Raw genomic sequence first — 21471 nt, 5'->3', positions numbered from 1 at the left:
TGTTAAGAATATCTGCCTGCTGTCCCTGGATAACACCTGTTACGGTAAGTAACTGTGCTTTTCCCACCCTAACCCAAATATAACCTAAGCATGTGCTTAAGACATCTGATCATTAGAGTAAGTAATCAATGGTCCCCATATTTTTTTTTTTCATAAATCTTTATTCATTTTTGAATCTTACAACAAGTGAATTAAACATAATAAAATCCCCATATTTTTTTAAAAAGAATTAAATTTTCCTTGTTGTTGGAGAGCTCATTTTTAAAACAGATGTCTCAAAATGGCCAAAAAGGGCAGAATTTGGACGTTTTCCACTGAGTTCATTCAAATAGCAAGAGGGAGTGTTGGAGGCATTTTTGGGGAGTAGGACTGAAGTTAGGACATCTTTCAGCAATAATGGAACAGAAAGAAAAGTTCAGAGCAAAAAAGAAAGTTATTATTTTCTAGACCTGTTTACTCACATCTTAGTTACAAAAAGGTGTGCTGGCTGACCGGCTGACCACTGGAGGGATTAAGGCTTGACCCCTCCATAATACCGCAGTTGATCCTGCCCCTCTCCCACTCCCTTTAAGAAGTAACACTGAAAAGGGGATACCAGGCAGCATGACAGCATCAGGTGTTATTGGCATACCGAACAGAGCAGCAAGCAGCTCCCAGGAATAGCCTAACGGTAATTGCAGCAGATTGTGATTAAGGAGATCCAGGTCCAAATCCCTAGTACTTTTGTGGCGGAGATTGTGAACTCTCTAAATAAAACAAACTACTTACTATATCTACCTGTAGGCTTGAAGACCATCATAGGGGTATACAGTAGGGTTTATTCTGTTCCTGGAGGGCTCACAATACAAAATAAAGGAGTTATTGTGGGAATTGTACGTGGGTGCTTTTGTTTAATGTCCACAGCACTGACCACTAAACTACCCCTCTGATATGCAGGGATGACTGTGTAATCATTTCTCTCAAAATGATGCCAGACAGATGTTTTTCTGTCTGATTTTTGGGCAGTTGGGAAAATGACTCTTCTTTTTAAACATCTTCTGTGCAAAAATGTCCATCTTTGAGCCTTTTTCAAAACAGAAACCCAGACATTTTTCCTGTTTGACAATGGCTCTAAGATCAAGTTTCAAGTTTATTCATTTCACATGGGGTTCCACAAGGATCTATTCTTTCACCTTTGCTTTTCAATATTTTTCTGGCACCTTTGTTGACTTTATGCCAATCCATAGGATTTCATGTTTTTACCTATGCCGATGATATCCAATTATATTGCACCCATTAAATAATAATAATCAAAGTGAAATTTTGGTCATTAATGAAAAACTAGATCAAGTACATCATTGGCTAGATAAAAACAGATTGGCACTCAATATCAATAAAACCAATGTTATGCTATTTCCGTGGAAAGAGAGTTTTCCTCTTGTTGCTCCTATTTCTATTCTTAATGTACCCCTACAGTTAGTAAAAAATGCAAAAATTTTGGGAGTAATTTTTGATACTAAACTCTCTTACCATGACCACATTAGTAACATTGTAAAAATCACCTTTTATAGGTTACGCAAAATTCGGTCCATTTCAAAATTTCTTTGTCCTAAATCAATTACAATACTTATTCACTCCTTGGTGATGTCTAAAATTGATTATTGCAATTCCTTATTTAAAGGAATTGCACTATATGAAATTAAAAGATTACAAATCATACAAAATACAGCCATAAAATTAATAACCAATGCAAAAAAATATGATCATGTAACACCACTCCTCAAAGAGGCTCATTGGCTCCCTGTCAATTACAGAATTACTTATAAATTATGTTTAATTATCTTCAAGACTCTGATCAACAAGACCCCAGCATTTTTATATCGATTTCTTGTTCCTTATTCTACGAAAAGAATATTACGTTCAAGCGAACAAAATCTGTTATCTGTCCCTTCGTTAAAAATTATCAATACAAGGAGACAATTTATTTTTTCTTGTACTGCACCACAGACATGGAACGCTCTTCCTATTTTCTTACGAGAGGAAAAAGAACTTGGAAAATTTAAAACTGAACTTAAAACCTTCCTTTTTAAAGATGCTTTTATATTATAATTTTAGTTTTAGTATTATGTTTTCAATATGAAACCTGTGTTAATTATTCCTTTTGTGTTTCCCATCAATGTTTCTTCTTTACTTTATGAATTGTAGTTCATCCCTTCTTTCCCGTTTATCAATGTTAATAATCATGAGTTCTTACCCATTATTTAATAATTGTATGTACTGTATTGTTTGTTTTTGTTTTTTATATTTACTAATTGTTAAATTTAAAGTGTACATCGCTTAGAATATTTGATTAAGCGATTTATCAAGTCATCTAATAAAGTTGAAAACTTGATTATTTGATTAATCGCCTATCACTGATTACTAAGCGATGTACATAAAATATTAATATTGGGTAAACAAGAACAAAAATGAATAAAAAGATAAAATCTTTAAACATAGACAAAATACAACGGGAAACATTAGGATGGAAGGGAAAGAACTACATTTTCTGATAGAAAAGGAAGAACAATTAAGGGTAATATACAAAGGGGAAGGGAAAACAAATTAATTTATTAGGAGTAAAATACACAATTAAAAAGAATGGATTACTATTATAAAGAGCAATTGGCTTTTCAATTAAACATTGAAAGCGTCTTTAAAAAGAAAGCTCTTGAGTTGGCTTTTAAATTTATCAAAGTTTTTCTCCTGTCGTAAGTAAAGCGGGAGAGAGTTCCAAGTTTGCGGTGCTGTAACTGTAAAAATGAATTGCCTTTGTGTATTAATCATTTTAAGGGTGGGAATAACCAATAAAAGTTGTTCGTTTGATCTTAAAGTTTTTTGAGAGGAGTATGGAATTATTTTAATAAGATGGACTTATTTTTTGGCATAATGTGCAAAATACCCCAATTTGGACATGGATGACTTATCAAAGATACCCCTTTTGGTATACCATCTTGCACAACAAATATTAAGGACTCCTTTTACAAAGGTGCGCTAGCGGTTTTAGCACGCGCGCTAGCCGCTACCACCTCCTTTTAAGCAGGCGCTCGCTAATCTTGTGCATACGCTAAAAACGCTAGCACACCTTTGTAAAAGGAGTCCTAAGTGGTTATAAAATAGTTGTTAGTATGACAGCTGTAAATTACTATTTCCACAAGATCAATAGAAAAAATAAACTTGCATACAATCAGAATAAAAACCCCAATCTGATTTATATTGTAATGTTACATAACCCTTGTTGTAATGTAATATGACCCATCATCTGTATGGCTGAATTCAGGGTTCTGTGCCTGACTACAAAATATCGGAAGAATCCAGAACTTCAACAGTTATGCTTCCCTATTCATGAGTTTGTGTAGAAGGCATCATCTACGTTTTTCAGCTCCTCCTCCTCTGACACTGCTCTGTGCTCCTCAGTTTATCCTTATGCACACAAGTTGAAGGTGTCATTTTTCTCTGCTCTGTTCTTTAGTGTTTATTTTCGTGATATGGACGCTCTCAGTTGGTGTCTATAGCTGGGGGGCCACCCTATTTATGGAATATCTCTCTTACTTTCCTTCCCCCTCCAGTAGTCTAACATCTCTCTCCTTCCCTTTTCCCCCTTTCTGCGGTCTGGTATCTCTCTCCTCCCCTTCCCTCCTCCTCCCTTCCCTGGTCTGTCATCTTTCTCTCCTTCCCTCCCCATTCCACTAGTCCATCATCTCTCTCCTTCCCTTTCCCCCTTTTTAGTGGTCTGGTATCTCACTCCTCTGCTTCCCTTCTCTCCTCCTCTTCCTCCTGTGGTCTGGCATCTCTGTCCTCCCCTTCCATTTTCCTTCCCTTCCCCAGAGGTCTGGCACCTCTTTCTTTCTTTCCTCCCCATCCCTGCGGTCCAGTATCTCTTCAGTAATCCTCCCCCTGCGATCCCCCTCCCTGTGAGCTGGTGCTTACTCACCCTTCTCCTTCCCGGCAGCCCTCTTTCATTCTTCTAAAATATGGTAGAGACTATTATAAAGAACAAAATGAAAGAACATTGTATATAAGCATGGATCAATGAGAGAAAGCCAACAAAGATTTACCCCCTCTTCTACGAAACTGTGCTAGCAGTTTCTAGCACGGGGAGCCGCACTGAATGGCCTACGCTGCTCCTGACACGCATAGGAACTCAATGAGCATTGGGAGCAGCGCAGGTCATTCAGCGCAGCTCTCTGTGCTCTCTCTGCGCTAAAAATGCTAGCACGGTTTCGTAAAAGAGGGGGATAGTCAAGGAAATCTCGCCTCACCAATCTACTGCATTTCTTTGAAGGGGTGAACCAGTTTTTTTTCCTCAGTATGAGAACTGCATAAAGATCCTGCACTGACCCTACTGCCTGGATCTCCACCCTTCTTCAGACCCTTTTTTGAAAACCACCTTTAAATTATAAAATATCTAGTCAAATGTTTTGAAAATAGGGAGATAAAATTGTCACCCACTACTGAAAGTGTTCATTCAGTTTGGTGGTCATGAACACACCTAAGCTTGCATAAACAAATTATAGCTTAATAACAATAGTACTTTTTACTAAATATGGACATTTACATCCTGTAAATGGCTTGCCTTCCAGGGATTATTGCTTAAATACATCACATTGATTGTATGTGATATGCCTCCTAGAAATAGTGTGTAGTTGTTGACATGCTGGGCTAAGAGAATGTGCCAATCACATATTCTTTGTTTGGTTTTAGGGTTCTCCCTCCGATGTCCTTAGGGATGAGAGGGTTCATTACTGGATTGAGAACTATAGGAATTTGCTGGATGCCTGGAGGTTTTGGCACAAAAGGGCAGAATTTGATATCCACAGGAGCAAGTTGGATCCCAGTTCAAAACCCTTGGCACAGGTGAGTTACCAACATATGGTGGTTGAAGGCCACACAATAATTATTCTGGTGACGAATGGGTTAACTTCCGCTAACCGCGAACTGTGCAGATGGAAACGTACACTTTTTCTTCAGCTCTGCCTCCTCAGTGGGCTGTTCTGCCTCTCTTTAGTTTTGTCCTTTTTCATAATGTAATGTAATGTAATTTATTTCTTATATACCGCTACATCCGTTAGGTTCTAAGCGGTTTACAGAAAATATACATTAAGATTAGAAATAAGAAAGGTACTTGAAAAATTCCCTTACTGTCCCGAAGGCTCACAATCTAACTAAAGTACCTGGAGGGTAATAGAGAAGTGAAAAGTAGAGTTAGAGGAAAAATAAAAATAAAATAAACATTTTAACAAGACAGCATTGATCTAAATACTTTGGAAGGTAGAAGAGAGGAGAGAAAGGAATAGAAGCAGAAGGGGGAGCCGTTGAACAGTAGAATTCTGGAGAAATTTAAATGATAGAAATAGAACAAAACAAAGACAAAAGGCAAAACAATAGATAAGATTAAAGATAAATCATAAGCTGGAAAGAAAAATAAAATAAAACTTTGTCTTCAATCCACGGTTTCAGCGTCAGTGATGAAGTGGAGCAAGTAAGTTTAGGAGGAGCGATTGACGTTTTCAGAAAGGATGCCTATGTCTCCTCCCCTGCGATGTTCTCCCATCCATGCATTCCCTCCCAGACACACTGCCCGTGCCCCAGCCGCTCCAAGGAGGCTGCCCCAGATGAGGCCCACGGTGAATGCAGGATTCTCTCCTCTGCGGGAAAGCCGCCCGGAGCCGACAGTCGATCTTCTTAGCGGATTGCATGGGGGGAAGAGTTCACACTCTTGGTAGGATCGGGTCTGTGTGCTCTCGGTGGTTGTGGCTGGTCTCGTTGCTGCTTAGGTGTAAAAGCAGTTGATCTCCACTGCTGCTGATATTTAAAAGCAGGCAGATTGATCTCTCCAATGGACTGCAGGGGGAGGAGTTCACACTCCTGGCAGGATCGGGTCTGTGGGCTCTTGGTGGTTGCGGTAGGTCTCGCTGCTGCTTGTATGTAAAAGCAGTTGTTTTTCTACTGCTGCTGATATTTAAAGCAGGTAGATTGATCTCTTAAACGGGATATAGGGGGAGGAGCTCACATGCCTGGTTGGATCGGGGCAAGGGCTCCTATTATAGGCTGCTTAGGTGTAAAAGCAGTTGATCTCCTACTTCTGATAATATTTAAAAGCAAGCATATTGATTTTTCCAACGGAATGCTGGGGGAAGAGCTTACTTGTTTGGCTGGATCAGGGCAAAGGGCTCTCGGTAGTGGTGGCTGGTCCTGTTGCTGCTTAGGTGTAAAAAACAGTTGATCTTCCTAGTGGACTGCAGGGGGAGGAGGAGCTCACACTCTTGGCTGGATTGGGTCTGTGTGCTCTTGGTAGTTGCGGATAGTTCCGCTGCTGCTGAGGTGTAAAAGCAGTTGATTTCCCACTGTTGCTGATATTTAAAAGCAGGTAGATTGATCTCTCCAATGGACTGCAGAGGGAGGAGCTCACATGCCTGGCTGGATCGGTGCAAAGGGCTCTTGGTAGTGGTGGCTGGTCCTGCTGCTGCTTAGGTGTAAAAGCAGTTGATTTTCCTAGCGAACTGCAGGGAGGGTGGAGCTCATATTTTTGCAGGACCGGGACTGTGGGTTTTTGGTGGGTTGGTCCCGTTGTTGCTTAGGTGTAAAAGCAATTGATCTCCCACTGCTGCTGATATTTAAAAGCAGGCAGATTGTCCAGGGAGAGGAGCTCTGCACTCAAACTGCCATCCTCCTCGCCTCCAAGTTCCGGAATTCATAAGAGCTGGAAGGTATCTTTCTGATCTGCTCTAAGAAGTTTTGTTATTTTGGGGGGTTTTATCTGATTTTTGAGGCTTTTAGTGTTCAGGAGGCCCCCAGTAGCCTTGGGGCTTCCATGAATATCACTTCGACAACTTAGCTATTGTAATTCTCTTTGCTAGAATCAAATCAATCCTTATGCACAAATTGCAAGTGATCCAAAACACAGCATTGAGGTTGATATTTAAATTGAATAAAACATAATTCCATCTCACCTTATTATAGCAAATTACACTGGCTACCAATCAATGCACGACTCATCTTTAAACTAACATGTGCAATGTATCCTATATGCTAACTCGGGCAGAGCCACTCTTTCTCTGCTTTACAGAGGTGGGAGTCTCTATCAGAATAGTGCCTTTCTTTCTTCCAAAGGTAATTTATCCTTTCTTACTCTTTACTCCCTTTTTTTTTTCTTCCAAAGGTAAATTACTCAGGAGTAATTTTAAGGAAATACTTTTTTACAGAAAGGGAGGTAGAAGCATGGAATATTCTCCCGGTAGAGGTGGTGGAGACAAAAACTGTGTCTGAATTTAAGAAAGCATGAGACAGGCATGTGGGATCTCTTATGGAGAGGAGGAGATAATGTATGCTGCAGATGGGCAGACTGGATGGGCCATTTAGCCTTTTATCTGCCATCATGTTTCTATGCATGGCCTTGATCTTCATGTTCTGCTATCTCATGCATATTCTTTGTGGAAATCTTGAAAACCTGAATGGGTTATGGCCCTTGAGAACCGCGATTGCCCATCCCTCTGCTTTAGTCCTACTAGACCAGGGGTAGGCAATTCTGGTCCTCGAGAGCCGGAGCCAGGTCAGTTTTCAGGATATCCACAATAAATATGCATGAGATAGATTTGCATCTCAAGGAGGCAGTGCATGCAAATCCATCTCGTACATATTCATTGTGGATATCCTGAAAACCTGACCTGGCTCCGGCTCTCAAGGATCGGAATTGCCTACCCCTGTACTAGACCAATCCAGAAGCCTACCAAAAAATTTTTTTATCTCAGTATCTTACTGATCCATATATTTGCATGTGTTTTTTCAAGTTTCTTCTCAACCTGAGTTCTGTTTTTTTGGGGTTTTTCCTATTTGGTAGTTTAAGAAGTTCTACAATTCTATCTTTAAAATAAAAGTGGAAACATTAAGGTTCTGATTCTGTAAACAGCATCTGACTCATAGGCGCCATTTGGCATTGTTGTCAGTCTTTGGCTAGGTGCCATTTATAGAATCACACCTAGCGGCACCTAAGCATTCGGTTTTTTTAAAAACATTTTTATTCCTTTTTTCATATTACAGCAAGTGTATCATAAAAAATTATACGATCTCATAAAATATACACTTGATTTTCTTACATGTATCATTGTAAATACAATATATCATTCTACATTCATATACAATGATATCTGAAAATGTATGTATTATATAGTATGTATACCAATTGTTACCTAAGCATTCGTAAACACCAAAAGGTGTTAAAACCTTGAGTGTACTGTCATTTAGGCCAGGGTTTTCATGGCCTAAATGAGTGTGCATAAGTGAAACCGCGCCCAAATTCCACTACAAATTCACCCTTAACCATGCCTACTTTCTGGTAGATACCTACCTTGTGCCGATCTAGGCGCCTGACCTCCGGCGTTATTTATAGAATCTGGGCCCTAACGGGATAATTCAGCATCTCCTTTTCCCCACTGTTTGGTCATTCAAAATACTGATCATTCTGAGGCTGCACAATGCCCTTATAAGGTAAATCACTCAGAACTACTATTTTTCTCTAACATAATTCACTAATTGACAGCCACAATCCACAGGCTTTGGACTGCTGTGGTAGGAGTAAAGGAAAGAAAATTATCAAGTAAAATGTAATTTCTCATTCTCCTTCACACACCTCCAAATATAAAGTTTCCTGCTGCTTTTCTTGCAAGATTTTATGTGCTCAAATCTTTCCTCTTTTAGGACTGAATCTACCAGAGAAACTTGCAAATATTGATTTTCTGGTGAATGAAGTTTTGTATGTAAAGAGTTTCTTCACACTGTGTTTTTAGCCTGTTCTGATTGCTTTTGTTAGTGTCCTTGTATTCTAAGAGGATGAAATCCAATAATTTCATATTTTCACATGTTTTAGGTATTTGTGAGTTGCAATTTCTGTGGAAAATCCATCTCCTACAGCTGTTCGGCAATACCGCATCAGGGTCGAGGCTTCAGTCAGTATGGAGTCAGTGGTTCCCCCACCAAATCCAAGGTTACGAGCTGCCCTGGCTGCCGCAAGCCCCTCCCTCGCTGTGCCCTCTGCTTGATCAACATGGGGACCCCTGTTTCTAGCTGTCCAGGTAATTCAAATATTCTTTATTTCCCCTCTGTAGTAAACTTCTCTATTGCAAATTGTTAGTGATGCAGATAAGAACATGTTACGTTACATTGTGCTTTTTATATTCCACTAACACCTAAGTGTAGTCTAAGTTGATAAAGAAGCTAGGCATATCACCTAGGAATTTACAATAAATAATACTTAGAAATCACAATCCATTATTCAATTTCATTTGAGTAATACGTATTTGCAAAACAGAACATTTTTTATACATTTTCTAAAGGCCCTATAATTAGAAGAAATTTTTAGATTAAGTAGCAGTATATTCCATTCTTTTGCAGCCTGAAATGCAAAAGAAGAAATAAAAAAAATTATTGGATTTCATCCTCTTAGAATTTGGGAAATATAATAATAATTTATTACAGTGGTCTCTAATGTGTAGCCCCTGAAGACCTCCATTGTTGCTCTCAGTTGGTTGAAATGCTCTTCAAATCCCATAAATACTTTAATTTCAATCTTGCCCTGGATCAGTAGCATGGAATGTTGCTATTCTTTGGGTTTTTGCCAGGTACTAGTGACCTGGATTGGCCACCATGAGAATTGGCTGCTGGGCTTGATGGACCATTGGTCTGACCCAGTAAGACTATTCTTATGTTCTTAGTAATTGCAAACAATCTCTTAAGTTACTCAGATGTCTCATTTATGGAATTTGCTACTATTGACATTCCAGAATAAAGGGGTTTTTAAAATATATCCTTAAAGTGTTGTAGAATCAATATTAGTATTAATTTTTAATGTTTAATACCTAATCTGAACATGCATGTCAAGGCAGTTTATAAAAGTATGTAGTATGTGCAAGCTTGAAATCTTTTCCAAGTTTATTTCAAACTTAATTGTATATTATCAAAGCGGTTTATAATTCAAAAGTACATATATTCAGAAAAGAACTACAATCGCATAGGTGGCTCTCAGAGCTTTCTTGTAATCATATCGGACTTAGACGTTTCTTTTGATTATGCCCCTCCATTTATTTAAAAAAATTTTTGTCCTAAATTCTAGTTCCTCTAACTGCCCACTTTATAGGAACTTAAATTTAGGAGCTCGGACTTAGTTTTCAATGGGGCCAATCTAGGGTTTGTTTGTTTTTTTAAGACCAATAAATGAAAATTGAACCAGTTATGACAACTTTTAACATCCTTTTTCAGATATTTTGGAAGTTTTATCCCTCCTTTATTAGTGCACTGGTAGTGTTAATTTCAACTATATCAACCAGGTCCAGTTGGATGTTTTTGTATTATATAATAAATGTGAGTCTGGTATTTTCCTGCATGAGTTTTGGCTGATCTAGGGAGCTAACTTCCAAAGTAAGGTTTCTAAATTATTTGACCCAAAATAAATTGCAGTAAAGCAATTAGTAATGGCTGAATGCAATTTAAGGAGAATGCAGCAGAGGGCACTCTAGCACAGCCAAACAACACTGCCACCTTTCACCGAAATTTGTGCTGGGCATTGCTCCCTCTAAGAATTGGCAGGGTGCGTGCAAATTTTTTTTCATGTGAGCGACAAGTTCTAAAAAATATTTTTTTATGAGCAACATGTTCTAAAAACCAACAATTTTCAAGTATTTTTTGCGAGCAACCATGTAAAATCTGTGAGGGGTGCTCCTAGAATGTATGAGCAATTGCTCATATGCTCAGTTTAGAGGGAATATAGGTGCCAGGCCTTCTTTCTAATTTAAAGCTCTTGGGTGAATTTTTCCTCCATTAAATTAAAACTTCCCTCCCTCACTGTTAATCCAAATTCATCAAGAATATAATTATTTTAAACTCAATGGAGACACTTTTTACAACAGGGATGAAATATAAGGTAGCCTGCTCCCATATATTAATCTAAGTCCAGTTCAACTGAAAAATTTAAGAATGGACTGTACTGTCCAGCTGCCAGTGACATCAGTAGTTGTTCTTGGGTAAGCTCAGATTCCAAAATTCTGACTTATACAAGGGAGTACTTACAAAATATAGAAGCATAGAAACACAAATGGCAGATAAAGATCATAAGAACACAAGAATTGCCATACTGGGACAGATTGAAGGTCCATCATGCCCAGCATCCTGTTTCAAATAGTGGCCAACCCAGGTCCTAAGTACCTAGCTAGATCCCAAGTAGTAAAACAGATTTTATTCTGCTTATCCTAGGAATAAGCAGTGGATTTCCTCAAGCTATCTCAATAATGGCCTATGGACTTCTTTTTTAGGAAATTATCCAAACCTTTTTTTTAAATCTTGCTAGGCTAACTGATTTCACCAAATTTTCTCACAACGAATTTGAGTTTAATTACACGTTGTGTGACGAAATATTTTCTCTGGATTGTTTTAAATCTACTACTTAGTAGCTTCATCACATGTCCCCAGGTCCTAGTATTTTTGAAAAGAATATTAACAAGCAATTCACATCTACCCTTTCCACTCCACTTAGTATTTTATAGACCTCTCTCATGATGGCAGATAAAGGCCAAATGGCTCATCCAGTCTGCCTATCCGCAGTAACCATTATCCCTTCCTCTCTCTAAGATATCCCATGTGCCTGTCCCATGCTTTCTTCTCCAAGCCAAAGAGACCTAGCCACTTTAGCCTTTCCTCATAGGGTAGTCATCCCATCCCTTTTATCATTTTTGTTGGCCCTCTCTGTACCTTTTCTAATTCAACCATATCTTTTTTGAGGTATGGTGACTGGGGACTGAACACAGTACTCAAGGTGAGGTCACACCATGGAGTGAAACAGAGGCATTGTAATGTCCTTGGTCTTATTTACCATCCCTTTTCTAATAATTGCTAGCATCCTGTTTGTTTTCTTTGCCACCACCGCACACTGAATGGAACATTTCAACATATATACGATGACACCTAGATCTTTTTCTTGGGTGCTGACTCATAAGGTAGACCTAGCATCAGGTAACTATGATTTGGATTATTCTTCCCAATGTGCATCACTTAGAGGGGCATTTTCTTTTTCTTTTTTTTTTTTTTTATATTCTTTATTCATTTTCATATTTTACATCAAGTGCACAAAATATTAAATTACAACAAATTATTACACAATATCACTTTTATATCTATTACATAAAATTCTAAAAATATTTTATCCCCTCCCCCACCACCCACCCTTCAAGTACTTTCCAATCACCCTATACACATTATATACCATATTATAACATATTTTAGATGGGCATTTTCGAAACTTATGTCTAAGTCTGATTTGGACGTATGGCACTAGACATCCAAAGTCGACAGTAAGAAAATGCCTATTTTCGAAAGGCAAACCACCATATCTCTAGAATTTTTTTTAATTTTTTTTTTAATCCTCTATCTGGAGATCTAAGCCATTGGGAAGCCCAGACTGTCAGGATGTCTGTCTTTATATCACATTTTCAAACAAAATTTAATTTAAGTCCCAAACGCCCAGAGCAAGACCATTTGGACCTGGGAGAGGCCAGTCCTGTAAGGGACATGTCACCCAGACACGGCAACAGAGCAGTGACGCACCTTAGAGGGCACTGCTGTGAACTTCACAAAAAGGGTGCCAGATAAACATCTCACCATAACTCCCTTATAGGTTATGGTGAGCTCCCAAAACCCATTATACCCACCAGTCTACAATCCAAATAGACCTTATGGCTGCAGATGGCACCTATATGGCAGCAGAGTAGGGTTTCTTTTGGGGAGGGCTCACATTTTCCACCATAAATGTAATTGAATACTGTGTGTGGTTCTGGTCACCGTATCTCAAAAAAGATATATGGAATTAGAAAAGCTACAGAGAAGGGCGACGAAAATGATTAAAGGTTTTGAGACAACTAAGGCTCTTCAGTTTGGAGAAGAGAGAGTTCAGGGGTGATATAATAGAGGTCTATAAAATCCTGAGTGGAGTGGAAAAGGTAGATATGAATCGCTTGTTCACTCTTTCCAAAAATACTAGAACTAGGGGGGTATGCGATAAAGCTACTAAGTAGTAGATTTAAAACAAACTGGAGAAAATATTTCTTCACACAACATGTAATTAAACTGCCGGAGTATGTGGTCAAATCAGTTATCTCAGCAATGTTTAAAAAGGTTAGGATAATTTCCTAAAAGAGAATTCAGATGGCTTGTGGAGATACACGTCTTATTCCTAGGATAGGCAGCATAAAATCTGTTTTACTGCTTGGGATCTGGGTTGGCTACTGTTGGAGGCAGGATACTGGGCTTCACGAACCTTTGGTCTCTCCCAGTATAGCAATTTCTTAGGTTCCTATACACTTCCCCTTTCAGAGGTATATTTTGAATGGCTTCAGTTAAATCTGTCACTGAAGTGAGATTCGGATCCTACATGGTCCATGTTTCGGCGAACACTCAGCCGTCCTCAGGGGTCCTAAACTGAATGACACAAATTGTGTAGTACCTAATACCCCAGATAATCTTTCCAAGATGAGCTTACCTTCCGAGTGAAAGTTGGCCATTTTATCCCAGCAGTAAAAATAGCATGCAGAAATAATCCACATGCAAGCACACCAAGGACACTTTTTACCACTATTTGGTAAAAGGCCTCTCAAATGTGTACACTATTTAAACAACGGGACTTGGGTGTGATTGTATGTGATGATCTTAAGGTGGCCAAACAGGTTGAAAAGGTGACCGTGAAAGCTAGAAGGATGCTAGGTTGCATAGGGAGTGGGAAAAAGGAGGTATTGATGCCTCTGTATAAATCTCTGGTGAGACCTCATTTAGAATATTGGGTACAATTCTGGAGGCCGCACCTTCAAAAAGATATAAAAAGGATGGAGTCAGTCCAGAGGAAGGCTACTAAAATGGTGTGTGGTCTTCAGGATAAGGCAGACTTAAAGATCTCAATCTGTATATTTTGGAGGAAAGGCGGGAGAGGGGAGATATGATAGTCATTTAAATACCTATGTAATATAAATGTGCATGAGTCGAGTCTCTTTCATTTGAAAGGAAACTCTGCAATGAGAGGGCATAGGATGAAGTTAAGAGGTGATAGACTCCAGAGTAATCTGAGGAAATACTTTTTTACGAAAAGGGTGCTAGATGTGTGAAACAGTCTCCCAGAAGAGGTGGTGGAAACAGAGACTGTGTCTGAATTCAAGAGGGCCTACGATAGGCATGTGGGATCTCTCGGAGAGAGAAAGAGATAATGGTTACTGTGAATGGGCAGACTAGATGGGCCATTTGGCCTTTATCTGGCATCATGTTTCTATGTTTCTAAACACAGATAAACAAATAATCAAAACATGCAACAGCATGGCCCTGATTCTGCTAATGCCATCTAACTCCTAGGCGCCATTCAGCACAGTTGTCAATCTACTGCTAGGAGTTGTTTAAAGCTTCTCTTAGCTGTACCCTTCTCCTCCACTGCCAATTCCAGACTTCATTCCTTTAATATAGCTTCCCCCTATTCCTGGAAGAAACTACCTGGGAGGTGGAGTAGATGAATGAACCTTGCCGTAGCATATTATTATCCATAAGGAATCCCAGCGGACTGGAGTCCTTCACTATTCTAAACCATTTTCAATCTGTAATAAACTGTGAAGTGGCTATGCAGTTTTGTCTATGCACGCCTCCGTATACTGATTTTAGGTTCACACCATTAAATTAGGATTTTGATTCTGTCTCATATATTCAGAAAAGTCACATCTGAGGCTGCATTTAAGGCTCCTTTTGTTAATGCTTAGCACAGGCGAACTGTTAATGCATGCTATGTGACACTGTGCCCTTAGGAATATAATGCGCTTTATCAGCAGATAGCATGCAGTACTCCATTAGTACATGCTTAGCATTTTGTGTTTTTTTTCAAATTCTTTATTCATTTTCAATCTTACATCAAGTGCACAAACAATAAAACAATACAATTAAACACATCACTTGACAATCTTTCTGATTTATCTTACAATACATAAAATTACCACCCTCCCCTCCCATCATTCCTCTATGATTTCCTCAATAAGAAAAATGTAAAATATACCTCCCCCTCCCCCCAATCAATAGACGGTGTATATTACAATAGAAAATGGTGTTTACTCATTACAATAAGAAGTTAATGGCTCCCAAATTGTATTAAATTTCTTATAGCTTCCTTGTTGTATAGCTATTGCTCTTTCCATTTTATATATGTGACATAATGAGTTCCACCAGAAATTGTAATTGAGTCTACTGTAATTTTTCCAATTACTTGTGAAATGCTGAATGGCGACTCCTGTCATTATCAATAAAAGTTTATTGTTATGTGATGATATTTGGCTCTTTTTCCTCATAGACATACCAAATAGTACTGTATCATAAGATAATGCCACATGCTTTTCCAATAAACAATTTACCTGATCCCAAATTGAGTTCCAAAAGGCTAAGATAAAGGGACAATAAAACAAAAGATTAAGCATTAGTAAAAGGGACCCTTAGATCTACTTCATGCATTGTTTCTGGGTTGTTTTTCAATAAGGAAAGGAGATGGGGCTTGGTGTAGTGGTCTGAGCACCCTGAAGTTGTTGATTCAAATCCCATGCTGCTCCTTGTGACCATGGGTAAGTCACTTAATCCTCCACTGCCCCAGGTGCTTTAGATAGACTGTGAGACCACCGGGACAGATAAGGAAAAATGCCTGAGTACCCGATTGTAAACCACTTAATACACCTTGTCCAAGCGGTATTTAAACCCCCCCCATTCCCTTCACTTTTTGTGGCTACAATCAAAGCGATTTATATATTACATACAGGTACTTATATTGTACTTGGAGTGATGGAGGGTTAAGTGACTTGCCTAGAGTCACAAGGAGCTGCAGTGGGAATCGAATCCCATTGCCCCAGGTTCTTAGGCCGCTGAACTATTCACTAGGCTATTCATCCACTCCACATTCTTAGGCCATGTATTGCTCCAGCAAATCATTTGTCACTTACCTCTTTGCACAGGTACATCCAAATCTGATGAGAAGGTGGACCTCAGCAAAGAAAAGAAGCTAGCTCAGTTTAACAACTGGTTTACCTGGTGTCACAACTGCAGGCACGGTGGCCATGCCGGACACATGCTAAGCTGGTTCAGGTACCGTGTGACGATCACTGATTGGTGGTAGTGGTTCCTAGCATACTGTAGTCCTTGCAGTACACCCATCACATCTGGCTTTGTAATATTCATAGCAACTGCATCTGACATAGACTTTCAGAGGTTTTTGATCCAGTATAAACAAATGTCTCTCAGAGATGATCAGGGTGGATTGCTTGAAAACCAAACCTGTGCATAGGGACACCTTTAGGAAACTGATTTAGAGATATCAGAATATCATTCTGGCTCCGTTACTGCTATTTACCACAATACTTACCATATTGGATAAATGTTTGGGAAAATCCATCTCCTACAGCTGTTCGGCAATACCGCATCAGGGTCGAGGCTTCAGTCAGTATGGAGTCAGTGGTTCCCCCATCAAATCCAAGGTTACGAGCTGTTTCCCAATATGAGCCCATTTTCACATTTAAAGGTTCCAGTGACCCTAGTTGATGAAAATAAGATATCAAATTTCTGCTCCTCTCTTTCATCCATTTCATTCTTGCCCCATGTATTCAAAGCATGGTGAGAGCAGTAGCAGCAGTCAGCACAGGGCTCTATGTCACTGTGCTCTATGTGGGTTTCCACACTTAACAGGAGAAGGGGGCAGTGCCTGCGAACATGGAATCACAAGCCTCATGCTGACTACCCCTATTAGGCATAGGTCAGAGAGGAGGTCCAGTAAGCAGTGGAGAAGCCCTGTTTCTGTGACCCTATCCTTTGATGATTTGACCTCATTGGGGTCCCAATACACAGTTTGGCAGTCACTGACTTACAATGGTAGATGTACACAGTATTGTACAGATATACAACAGAGAGAGTCCCTACTGTAAGGAGCTTATAGTCTAGTCAACATTAAAAACACAAACAATGTTTCAAGACACACATTTATTGCAGTGAACATGATTAAAATTCATAGGGCTAAGATGAGGACAAACAAGCTTTAAGATTTGAAAGCATTCTCATGAAACTGGGTTTGTTTTTTTTAATCATTTTCATATTTACAATTCAAGTATAAACTTGTACAGATTGCATATAAGACCAAATCAATACATAAATAAACAAAGGAAAGTTTTCACTTAATCACTCTAGTCCCCAATAAATGAGATCCAAAAAGTAGATAGTGGATCAAAAAGAAGGAAATTAAATGACTAAAGAAAGCATACGTGATCAGATTGAAATCCAGCTGAACTTGGTCACCTCTTATAAACTTTAATTAGGGCCTTTATGTTTTAACTTTATCCTTCTCCAATCGCGACAGTGAGAGGAAAGTCGTTAATTGGAAAGGTTCAAAAAAGACATATTTTTGTGAAGAATAATGAACCACATATTTACATGGGTAACATAGGAAAAAGTCGCCCCCAATGCAAGAACCCCAGGTTTTAATAAAAGAAACTCCTTCCGTCGTCTTTGGGTATCCCTAGCTAAATCTGGATACATTTGTACTTTTAAACCTAAAAATTCTTTCTGCATATGTTTAAAGAAATTTTTCATAAGCTAATTTTTATCTGGGGCCATAGCCACCATCAATAGTAATGTAGCAGGAGTAACTAATTCTGTATCAGAAAGTTCAAGTAATGCTGTAACATTCATATCAGAAGCAATAGCTTGCTGCTGAGTTTGTAATTTTCCCGGCAGGTAATATACTTCAGATAGAGGAGGTAATAATTCTTCTGAAATTTCCAATACTTCCAGAAAGTATCTCTTCACCAATTCCCTTGGAGTATACAAAGCACTCCTAGGGAAATTAATCAACCTAATATTATTTGAATGTGATAGATTTTCTAACATGATAGATTTTCTTGAGTCTTTTTAAAGGCATCCATTTCTTGATTGATATTTGTTAGGGAAGTTTTGGAATCTAACATCCGTATTTGTAAATTCTTAATATCTGTCCCTTGAGTATTCATATATTCTTCCAAAAGTTGAAAACGGGGATTAATTAATGTAGGCAGAGTAGCAACAAGGTCCCTAATAGATTCTAAAGTTACCTCCTGCGGTTTCTGAACCGGCGACAGACAAAGTGTAGGCAAAAAAAACCCTCCAATTTCTTGCTTTCCCTTCATGTCGTTTCCTTGGATCCTCATGCCCCCATGCTGAGTCCCAGCTTCAGAGCTTAGTTCTGGACTACCTTCCGAAGATGTGGTATCTAGCTCAGCTCTACCTTCTTTGATCTCTCCGGCCTCCTGGACTTGCAGGGCGTGGGGGCGGTGCCCTTGCGTCAGGGCTTAGCGTAGTATCCAATCCCAAAGAGAACACCGTTGATCCGCTAGCTCGCGGCGTCTCCAGCGGGAGCGTCTCTGAAGCTGCCGAAGAGGTGGCTTGCATCCGACGTAGGAGGTCTTCTATGTTGCCGAATCCGGTCGCCAAAGAGCTACACAAGGCCCCAGAGCTCTTCCCTCAAGGTTTCGGCATCGTTTTCAAAAGGTAAATTTAGTGAGTGAAAGAATTCTATAAAGAACTCCCAGACGTACCTCACAATCCGATCAGTCTGTGGCCATTTTGGATCCCCACACACCATTTTAGTAGCCTCAAACTGCTTTTATAAGTGGGACCTGAATATGACCAGAAAGAAGACATGATGAATCAATTTAGTAAGCCTGTTCGAGGCATACAACACACAAACCAATTTCTCAAATCCAACAGTATATTCCAGTATTCTTTAGTGCCATTATCTGTGCCAGTGTAACTGGAAGCTATGGTGCTGCCTGCTATAAAGCTCCTGGACTTACTCATGTTCATTACATGGTATATAATTTGTTGCTGCGGCAACCGTTAGAGAAAGCAGTGGATTGCATGTAGTTTCGAAAATGGACAAACAGTTTTACAGTACCTTTCAAAGTGTTTCTTAGGTATACTGTGTTTATTTAATATGGTTGTAATCCACTTAGTTTTTAAGCGGACTATAATTCTCTTAAATAATAAAATAAATCTCTTTGAGAATTTTGGGGAATTTATTTGACTGCAGAGTTAAATAGCTTCATGTATTCAGATGAATTGGTGGAGCAGAAATTTGATTTTGTTAAAGTTATATTAAAATGCATTTAACTAACCAATTCATGTTTTTGTTTGTTTGGGTTTTTTTTAGAGACCACGTAGAATGCCCAGTGTCTGCTTGTTCATGTAAATGCATGCAGCTCGATACAACAGGGAACCTTGTCCCAGCAGAAACTGTCCAACTGTAACGCAGATCCTTAGAAGGGGCCTTTTGAGCACCACATGGATTGGCGAACATTCTTCCTTCACAGCCCAAGTACTTACCTCAGAGCAAGTCATTCGCAGCTCCCTTGTAATGAGGAAACAAATTGTTTCATCAGTTTGGCAATTTGACGTCTGAATGGGTTTGATGTGCTCACTGGAGCCAGGCGCTATTGAAATGAGCCTATTGTGGCATAATCTGGGACTGTGTTCAGTGAGCTGAAGCAGTGCATCTTGAAAGGATTTCCATAGACTCCTGAAAATTCACAGCATTTTTCTAGAGGGATTTAGTAACCCTGATTTAGTCCTTGAACCTGCTATGTGTGGCTTTCTGGTGGTGCTGCATGTTCTACATAAACTCCAAAATGTTTTGCTGCTAAAGTTCTAGAAATTCAGTTTTTAGAAGAAGAAAACATGGGGTTTTTTTCAACATGTTTTTCTAATGCTGGTAATTTCTCTTGTATTAAACTTTATACTGTTGTATATATTGTGATAGTGACTTCGTGTTGAACCAATGCCATTCTCAAACAAGTGGAAGCCAGCTAGATAAATTCATATGTCGGCATTTCATTGCCCAGAATTGAGCATTATACGATTTTTTTCCTCTAATGGAAAGATATTAAAAGGTTGAAACAAACATGACATCTTTGGTGAAGGCAATATTTTTGTATACTTGATCTGGAAATCTAGTAATTTATACAGCTCAAATACAGTTTATCCCAGGACAAGCAGGCAGCATATTCTTAACACATGGGTGACGTCACCGACGGAGCCCTCGGTACGGACCTTTTTAACTAGAAGTTTCTAGTTGGCCGCACCGCGCGTGCGCGAGTGCCTTCCCGCCCGACGGAGGAGTGCGTGGTCCCCAGTTTCTTCGTTTCCGCGGAGCGAAGAAGACGCGTGTATTTTTTCAACGGCCGTTGAAATCACTTTTTCGCCTTCCCGCTCGCGTTTTTTTCCTAATTTTTTCTCTCTTTACCTTCGGGTTTACTTTTTCTTTGATTTGCAAAAAAAAAAAAAAAACTTTCTTTTTTCCTTTTTCTTTCGTTTTTGCCCCGGCGGGGCCTGTTGCCATTATACAGGCCTCGGACTTCGATTTTGCGGAGGCTATCTTCCCCTTCATGCCCCCGCAGGTCGGTTTTAAGAAGTGCCAGCGGTGTGCACGCCCGATCTCCGTTTCTGACCCACACAATTGGTGTTTGCAGTGTCTGGGTCCGGAGCATCGGGCAGACTCCTGCACCCGCTGTGCCACTCTGCAAAAACGAACGCTTAAAAACCGAAGAATCCAACAAACTCTTCTTTTCGGCACCGAGTCGGCGATGGACTCCTCGACATCGACAGCGGTCCCACAGAAATCGGCACCGTCTACTTCGACACCGCCCGACCCCACATCGGCGTCTCTGGCGCCAGGTAAGCCGGCTAAGAAGCCTTCCTCTTCCCTCGAGCGCCCTCCAGCTACGGTGGCGACACCGTCCCTACCGGCATCGCACCGGTCCCGCAAACGCTCCGCCCCGATATCGGTGAGTGCCTCGTCATCGGCCTCCTCATCGCCGGGGCGTGGAGCGGCATCCAAGGAACCGAAGAAAAAGAAAGCGGTTCCGATGCCACCCCTAGATGACCGTATCTCGGTCATTCTCAAAGCTCAGCTTCAGGAACAGTTGAAGAAACAACTTGAACAGCTGTTACCCTCTATCCTGGCACCGCTCCTTCCGGTACCAGACCGGCCCGAGCCCCGCACCGAGCCCCCGGTGTCCACTCCTTCGGTACCGGTAAACACCTCTATGCTGATCCTTTCGGCTCAACAACTTCACGCCGATCCGGTGGTTCATTCTCAGACCAATGTGGATCCTTCTCGGCACCAGGTGGTACGGCATTCTTCTCGGGACCGAGAACGACGCCGATCGTCCTCCCCTGGTACCGTTTCAGTGCGCTCTGGTAAGTCTTTGTCCAAGACTCGCCACACCGCGCCCTCCACCCCGGTGTCTCGACATGCACCAGAGGTCAGAGACCCTGATTTGTGGGAGGAGACTCCCCTCGGTACCGAGGAGGATCCCTCCTCATCTGATGAGGAACCATCGGCACCCGATGCCACCTCTAAACCGGAGCAGTCCTCATTCACTA

The 21471-nt window shown here is 40.1% G+C and overlaps 1 protein-coding gene across 2 annotated transcripts in view; it reads left to right on the top strand.

Annotated features, from left to right (window-relative positions):
* The window catches only part of MIOS (meiosis regulator for oocyte development), a 66840-nt gene extending 46848 nt beyond the window's left edge, over window positions 1-19992 (top strand). For both annotated transcript variants that reach the window (XM_033931027.1, XM_033931026.1), the window contains exons 8-11: window positions 4723-4875; window positions 8885-9089; window positions 16023-16152; window positions 19241-19992. In XM_033931027.1, the coding sequence (XP_033786918.1) occupies window positions 4723-4875; window positions 8885-9089; window positions 16023-16152; window positions 19241-19337 (585 nt within the window). In that variant the 3' untranslated portion in view covers window positions 19338-19992. The remainder of the gene's footprint in view (window positions 1-4722; window positions 4876-8884; window positions 9090-16022; window positions 16153-19240) is intronic.
* Window positions 19993-21471: the final 1479 nt, after the last annotated feature.

The sequence above is a fragment of the Geotrypetes seraphini genome, chromosome 2 (genome assembly GCF_902459505.1).
Source record: "Geotrypetes seraphini chromosome 2, aGeoSer1.1, whole genome shotgun sequence".
Taxonomy (NCBI): Eukaryota; Metazoa; Chordata; class Amphibia; order Gymnophiona; family Dermophiidae; genus Geotrypetes; species Geotrypetes seraphini.
The sequence above is the reverse complement of the archived record's forward strand: the minus strand, read 5'-3'. Positions and strand labels throughout refer to the sequence as shown.